General features: G+C 34.3%; 1 protein-coding gene across 1 annotated transcript; it reads right to left on the reverse strand.

Moving 5' to 3' along the window:
- Nucleotides 1–5,543: 5,543 nt before the first annotated feature.
- Nucleotides 5,544–7,515, reverse strand: LOC140828546 (stearoyl-[acyl-carrier-protein] 9-desaturase, chloroplastic-like). Its single transcript, XM_073191479.1, has 3 exons — nucleotides 7,253–7,515; nucleotides 6,250–6,754; nucleotides 5,544–6,141 (listed from the first exon to the last, which is right to left on the reverse strand). The coding sequence occupies exons 1-3, from the start codon at nucleotides 7,372–7,374 to the stop codon at nucleotides 5,590–5,592; spliced, it is 1,179 nt and encodes a 392-aa protein (XP_073047580.1). The 5' UTR covers nucleotides 7,375–7,515; the 3' UTR covers nucleotides 5,544–5,589.
- Between the last annotated feature and the right edge of the window lie 839 nt (nucleotides 7,516–8,354).

Genomic DNA, 8,354 nt, shown 5'->3' on the forward strand with positions numbered 1-8,354 from the left:
TGTTTTGATGCATTTTTAATTCCTTGGAGTGTCAAGGAATTTGGTTTTGTTTTCTCATTAGTATTGTTGTTTTTGGTGTAAACGATTTACATAATTTTTCTAGTGAATTTTTTGCCATGAGGCACCGCACAAGTATTCGTACTTGTGCATAATTTAAATCTGGTGTTAATTTATTAAAGTTATATTTGTGTGTTAAATAATTAATTTCCGCTGCCGTGTTGTGTACAGTGTTGACAACACCAGACACAACACTAACTTCTGATACACACATTATAATGTTTTAATTGATTTCCTGCACAACAATTCCTTACAGTATTGTTGTTATATTTTTTAAAATTATATTTGTATCTTATCAGTTCAATTGATAAAAAGTCCAGATTTTGCTTAGTCTTTATTACTTGCACAAACAATTTAGTTTTGACATCACCAAAAAAGAGAAAAATTGCTAAGATAAAATTTGAATATAAGTTTTGGTGATTATAACCTAAACTAATACTAACTTAAGATAAATTACTAAATATAGGAATAACTGAACTAAATTGACTAGGTTATCGATGAAAGAGCATCATTTCTGTTGTTCAACTACGCTGACACAAGATGAGACGTAAAAACTCATACAGACAAATCAAGCCGTCCAAACCTACTGATCTTATAAGCATCTACAACAGCTCGAGTGGAACCATGTTGTTCGCAGTTATTCTGTGAGCAGAACATATCGTATTTTAGATTAATCTGACAACATTCTCTGAAGACAACATACTATCTCTGAGTATATTCCAAGAGTTGTCAGTACAGACAAAAAAAAGATATAGGTTATGTAATGCCCGAGAATTTTTATCCTGGTAATCTGTAATTATTGATTTAGGATTTGATATGATTACGAGGGGATTAATCATGACACGATTTGACTCAGCATGAGAAGATGTATGTGCGAGGACAGTTCCTTTCGCGCACATGCGCGACGTCATGCGCGTACATGCGCAAAACGGGCAGAAGACCTCGCGCATATGCGCGAAGTAAGGGCGCGCATATGCACGAGTTGTGCGATGAACCAAGTGCAATTCCAGAGAACCTCGCGCATATGCGCCGAGCAGGGGCACGCATATGCGCGAGGTGCTGTGCAGATGACGCGCCGAGACATATGGTCTCGCGCAAGCGTCGAGTGATGTCGCGCATATGCGCGAAACGTGTTTGTCTACCATATCTATTTATTAATGTTGGGACCCAATGACGATTATGAACTTGATTAGCGTCCGGGTCCCCACAGATTACCTTTTTCAGCTAGTCTTCAAGGAATTTGAACTAATCATTATTATATTTGGAAACAAGATAAGAACAAGTGACATTTTCTTATTAATTATCGACTACCTAGTACATCTATGTCTACCATAGCTATTTATTAATGTTGGGACCCAACACATACAAAAGGGAGATGCATCACGAATAAAGAGACTAATGTTACATTGATCTTCATCAACCAATCTCAAATCTCACATCATCTCTTACAAGATTTATTTTTAAGCAGCCTTTGCACATGCACAAAGTTCTATCAGATCGATTAAAGATCATATTGTGCACATTTTATTCATTTTTTTTATTACACGAGTTTCATTGTATTGTGAGAATCATTATAATTGTTAGAAACATGTTTATGAACATATTGAGTTAATAAAAAAGTATGCTAGGAGTGTCAATTAAGTAACATATAAGTCCTAAGTTGAAGCGAGTTTGTACAAAAGGTTCTATCGATCAAATATTGTAGTAAATCTTTTAGAAAACAAAAGAAGAAGAGACGTAGAAGATTGGTTTTCGAACTTCCATAAACAAACTTCTTCTTTACTTTCGGTTATTTTACTTGTCTTATCTTTCATCATCTGTGCTGTTGACTTTCTAAATGGAACCAATATTTTGCACTAGCATATATCGTATTAATTAAGTAACTTGAAATGTTTGTGCACATAGCTCTTTCAATAGCTTAATTTACTCATTTTGATTAAAATATTGACTTGTTTTATTAACACATAGTTTGAGTTTCACATTACTTGTCATAATTTTATAACAGTTCATTCACCCCATCTAAAATGTTATTTTCGCTTCTAACATGGTCAATATGTGAAAAGTTGCTACAGCAGTCAATTTTAAAATGATGACATATACAAAATAATTGCTATATAGATATTAGTTTCATAATTCAAATCATGAATTTATTAAATCTGGTTACAAATTTTAAATACTAATTGTTCCACATTAATATGAAAATTAAGATAAATCACTAACTTGAAAACTAGACTAGTGATTTAAAAACAATATGCTTTCTTTGAATGTAAAATTATTTTAAAAATCATTAATATATATCGGTTACAAATTTAAATACTAATACTTCCACATTAATAGGGAAATTAAGACAAATAATTAATTTTAAAATTAGAGTAGTAATTTAAAAATATTATGATTTCTTTGAATATAAAATTTATTGTAAAAAACCTTACAATATGTACAAGGCGTGGATCAAAATTTAGCCAAAAATAAATTATAAATCTTAGTTTTGTTTCACTAATAGATCAAATAAATTCATAAATATATTTTTATTTATTATACCAAAAATTAAGTCACAGTTATCTCATCTATATTTTACAAGGAACAATTGGAAAACTGTGGGGACCCGGACGCTAATCAATTTCTTAATCACCATTGAGACTAATTAATCAATTATAAAACAGGGTCTAAAATTTTTTTTTTTAAAAATGCGGAGCGTAGTGAAATCAACTAATATACAACTCAGTATAAAATAAAGTACAAGTCCTGTACTGTCTACAAATCAGTAAAACTAAGGTTCAACATCTAAATATCAAGTGTCAAAACCCTATATGCATCCAAGTCCGAAGTCTCCACTCTATCACGATCTCTCCTCATCTCCTGGACCCTGATCATGTCCCACCTGTTGTCATGTACACATACAAACAAGACAACAACAGGATAATTCCAGTGAGAATATAATCCCAGTATAAATCAACGAAACATGCAATCATATGATAAAAATAAAGCATGAACAAGTAACATCAATATATATCAAAAGCTGAAATATAATCAATATCAAACTGTCGACAATGCTCGTTACTCTACGACTCAGACTAGACTCAATCCTAGTCTAGGGATCCCGATTTCCAGATGTGGTGTTCCTATATCGAATTCCGTAATAGAAGGAACAGTGATTCTATTTACTCGATATAACCAAATATGGTGTTCTTATATCGAATTCCGTAATAGAGGAAATTCCGATTCTATTTACTCGATATAACCAAACATCCAGTGTCCTGACCTAACCATCATGGACTGTAGCTCTATCGCCAATATCCTATCTTGAGACATCGTGCAATGTGCCCGTGGCGATCCCGCCACTATCAGGCACTTCTGTCACAAGATTACTTGTCTAATACCTGTTATCTATAATTCAATAGAACAAGTACATCAGTCAAATCAATGCAAATATCAATGCAATAAAGTAAAGTATGTGATTTAGAGAAACTCAAGTCTAAACCGACTCAAGTCGATCTCCCGATACCACATTGACTTATACCTTTCGTTTGTAGTCTCGGTCTGAAGCAATATCAGTTCTGAACTCCAGACTGTCTCGATAAATCTGAAACGACATATTGAGAATCATAATATCAATATTCAATTCTCAATTCAACACTGAACTGATTAATCTGGATTTAATTCAAATCATCGGCATAACGGTACAAACTCAGTATCCCCGTCAATACTACACCACCAGATAACAATTTCCTCGATTCATAATCAATATCAATACAATCTGATATTATATCTCAATCAATTAACTTCAGAAATTCACAACAATTTCATAATCAGTCCGTTTATTAATCTGACTTCGATTCTATGATGTCTAATATGTCAAGAACATCATATATGAATTCCATCCAATTCTGACAATAGCATAATTTCAAAACATGTCAAAACGTAGTAAAACTTACGTCCAGTTGTAGCCTACGTTGCTAGGAACTCGGTACCGAAGTCGGATTCAAAATCAGACGGACGGATTTTTCACAAAAGGCGTAAGGATTTTCCACTCTTTCTCGAAAACTTTCTCTGAAATTTTCTTCGTTCTCCTTGAATCTGAGGTAAGGAATTCGTTTATGATATATATATCATGCATATAATAGACGTGTGGCTCATTCTTAGTTCAGCACGTCTCGCGCATATGTCGGCGCATATGCGCGACATCAATCGGCACATATGCGCGAGACCTACTGGTTATCGAACATAACTTCTCGGTAGCTCGCGCATATGCGTGACTCCTCGCCGCGCATATGCGCGAGGTCCTCTAGACATATCGCGCATACGTGCGCACACAAGTCGCGCATGTGCGCCTAATGTTCTGTCTCGGCAATCTTGCCACTGGCCACTCGGCGCATATGCGTGCCTCCACTTCGCGCAGATGCGCGAAGCCTTCTGTCCACTTCGCGCATGTGCGCGCATCCGTTCGCGCATGTGCGTGAATGCTACTGTCCTTGCACTTACATTTTCACACGTTACCTCAAATCGTGTCTCGGTTAATTATCTCGTAATAATATCAAATTATAAATCAATAATTACCGATTATTAGGATTAAATTTTCGGGCATTACAAAAACAATACTTTCTTGCTACCTAATTTTATCATGTATAATTAATAAATTCAATCTATATGACTCATAATTCAAGAGATAATCGGTATTAAATAAGTAATAATTTTTAGATTTAGTGGCTTCAATCAAAGAACAAAAAAATTCAATTTACCACCAAATATTGACAAATTACCTAACGAAAACTCAAAATATATCAACTTGCATGACTAAAATTGCCATTTTTCTGTCTCCGAGGTATGTCCCGAGGATATGAGTTGTTTGTATATAGTTGGTTTTGATTGTGTGGGCATATTTTATGTTGTGAGATGAAATACTATTTTTGTACTCAAATAATATATTTTGGGCTCATTGTAAAGAAAATTTAAACTCGTTTTCCGCTGTAATTAATTAACCTTAATCTGATTGTGTTGTAATAACGATTAGGAGTTAAGGACCCCACACAGAATGATATATATATATATATATATATATATATATATATATATATATATATGTATATAACCAAAATATGTCAAGTTGCAATTATTGTATAGGAAAACAATTCGTATATTTTGAATCGTACATCAACTCAATTTCTATATTTTGATGGCTTTCATAGTATTTGCCAACACACACGTATTTATATAATATGATTAATGTCAGTTATATATATACGTTGCATTTTTTTTATTAATCTTCAAAAAAGTATATCCCAAAATATTTATAAGAATATTGAAAACAATATATGAGAGAATTCACGCTAAAAGCAAACACGTGAGCACAAATTCACTCAAGTAAATATCTGCAATTCAAAGGATTACTTTATTCAATATTTGTTTTTTTTTTCTTGAAATGTTATTCAATATTTGTTGTAAATATAGTGTATCATACATACATATATATATATATATATATATATATATATATATATATATATATATATATAATTATAAATAAATAAATATTCAAGCCTCTCTACCCAATATCCAACTAAAGGGAACAGTAGCTTGCTTTCCCAGAGCTTGTGCCCTCTCCTCGAACTTCCTATATCTCGGAACTAAACCGCAAACATAATCCTGCGCTTTACGCCCCTCGTCGGAGAGCCCCGTCAAATTCTTCACACCCCATCGGTCGACCAAGAATTCCATAATGTCGGTATAGTCTCTGGCAGTGTATACACCTATTCGTTGCGCAACGGCGGAGTAGTTACTGAAAATATTTTCATCCACGCCATCGTACAACATGTGGGCTGGCATTACGATTTTCTTCTTCATCATGTCAGCAAGACTCCTCATCGTGCTATCCGGATCGATCTCAAAGAGCTTCTCAACAATTTTTGTGTAGGCAGCTTCATGGCGTTTCTCATCTGCGGCAACGATGCCACAAATCTGAGCCAGTTTTGTGTCCCCATATTTTTTGGCAATCCTAGCTGTGTTTCCATGAGCTATGAACGTTGCCCTTTCTTGAAATGACACGTAGATAAAGGAAAGATACGGGTTGTTCTCCGTGCTGACATCCTTTTAATGTTAAAATTCAAGTTGACAAAGTTATTAAAAACTCAAACGGCATGCAGAGTAAGTTGATTATTAATTAAATGCTATTGTATATAAGTAAATAAATATTACCATCCCGGAACCAATCAAGTATTGTATGGTTTTCTCGATTTGTTTCGTATCGACACGTCCGGAGAGATAGAGATATCGATTGAGAAGATCACCGTGTCTGTTCTCTTCGGCGGTCCACCCTCGGATCCAGATAGCCCAAGGCGTGGGGCTAGAACCAGTCTCATCTCGGACTCCATCTATTGTATTGAGAAATGTCTGATAAGTTGGAAGTGCTTCCTCGGTAATCATGTTACCAACCAATGAAACTAAACAGTCATCTGGGATCTCTTTGGTTCTCTCCCTCAATTCTTTGACCTGATCCACGAATCCTTCGGAAGTTGAGTCGGGTAAATAGTCACTCGGCTGCCAAGATTTCTCGACGTCTTTTAGTATCACCAAGATATTGTTTTCAGCCCAATCATGTAGCTGTGTAAATATCTCACACTTTTCTTGTGGCATGGAGGGAGTCACTTGGTCGAGAACTTTTTCTGGGGGAGAGAATGGTTTTTTAAGGTTTATCACCTCCCTACGATCCATAATTCAACGAAGCATTTAAAGAAGTAAAAAAAACATAGTATTATGAGGCATGAACAGACATGAATATTGGTTTGTTTAAAGAAGGAAAAATTGCATTTTTTTTAAAATTTGTATATTTAATTTTGTGAGTTAATTAGTCTCAAACTTCAGTTTTAATTATCTTTTTTTTTTTTTGACATAACACCGATCAAGAGTTGATGTGAATCACGTGAAGTATCACATTAAATATAAAACATATTAAAATTTTCAAAAACTGAAAAAAAAAAATACTTGATTAAGATTGAATTAAATTACGTAGAGGATTGATTATATAAGAACGACGATGCAATTTTCCTGATTTAAGACAAGAAATATGATTAATTATTTTTTCGAAAGAAGACTCCATGCAGTTACTTCCATGTGGAGTAGACAAAGTTAGACCGTCGGTTCCCCAATACACCTATAGATATCGTAATAAAAAGACAGGGATTAGAATCAAGAAAGATACTTGGGAGAAGTATGAACTTTCGACGCCACGGAAACTTGGTGAGAAGATCTGATCTTATCAGAATCAGGAAATGAAGACATCATCTTGTTGGGATTGAAAGCAAGATTAGCTATGAGTGCCATTCTATTCCTTGCGTAGAAGTCGTCGCAAAAAAACCAGCTGATTTCTGATTATCTTTTTACTATAGTTAATGGATTTTATCAGAAAGATTACGATGATCTGTGAAAATGATTGAAAGAAGAAAGATGACAGAGAAGCAAGGAAAATGGACAAATGGATGGTGCAGACTCTGTACATAGAAGGGTTTAAATAACGCAATACGAGGTTAAAATAGGGAAAAGTATGCATCTTATTTCCAACTAATTTTACAGGAGAAAAAAAATTAAGAAATAGTTAATTATCATATTTGGATTAATTAATGTCAGTGAACAGTAATAACGGCATGCGTACTATAAAGAGAAATTAAAAAAAGATAACTTGTTTTTAGGTTAAATATCAATTTAAATGATAGTTGATAAAGAACTGATTGCTGAAGGAAATCAAGTATATAAAGACATGATTCAAGACCAAGAGACTAGTGAAATCATTCACAATATGCCATAATCAAGATCTCGACGACTCTTGATCATTATTTTTGTTAAGATTGGAATTTGGACCGAACTCAACCCTAAGAGCTAGCTTTTGGGGTTAAGTTGGGTCCAAGTTCCAACCTTAACATGGTATCAGAGCTCAGGTTCCACCGTTATGTGTTGGACCACCGTTCTGTCTATAATTGGGTCATTTGTAAACTCCACGCTCCAGATGTTCATTCCTGGACGTGAGAGGGGTGTGTTAATTGTCCCACATCGGTAGGATAAATAACCTGATAATTGTATATATGGTCTTAGACCATCCTCCCCCCTTGATCTAGCTTTTGGGATTGAGTTAGGTCCAAGTTCCAATCTTAACAGTTCTATAATCAAGTTTCTCCATAGCACAGGCATATTGTCCATATCTGATCATTTAAGATCATTTTGTGCTACACATTCACTCAAGTTGCTCAAGTTATCTGTTTAGAGTGTTGATATATCTGTCTGGACCTAGGGTTCAATAAAATGTTGTT

Source organism: Primulina eburnea, chromosome 3, assembly GCF_022965805.1.
Source record: "Primulina eburnea isolate SZY01 chromosome 3, ASM2296580v1, whole genome shotgun sequence".
NCBI classification, from domain to species: domain Eukaryota; kingdom Viridiplantae; phylum Streptophyta; class Magnoliopsida; order Lamiales; family Gesneriaceae; genus Primulina; species Primulina eburnea.

Bases quoted from the DNA above. Each gene is read 5' to 3' on its own strand.
- LOC140828546 (XM_073191479.1), bottom strand. From the start codon at position 7,374: ATGGCACTCATAGCTAATCTTGCTTTCAATCCCAACAAGATGATGTCT. The intron at 6,755-7,252 runs GTATCTTTCTTG...TATGGATCGTAG, and splicing joins AAAGTTCATACTTCTCCCAA to GGAGGTGATAAACCTTAAAA. The intron at 6,142-6,249 runs GTAATATTTATT...TAACATTAAAAG, and splicing joins ACTTGATTGGTTCCGGGATG to GATGTCAGCACGGAGAACAA.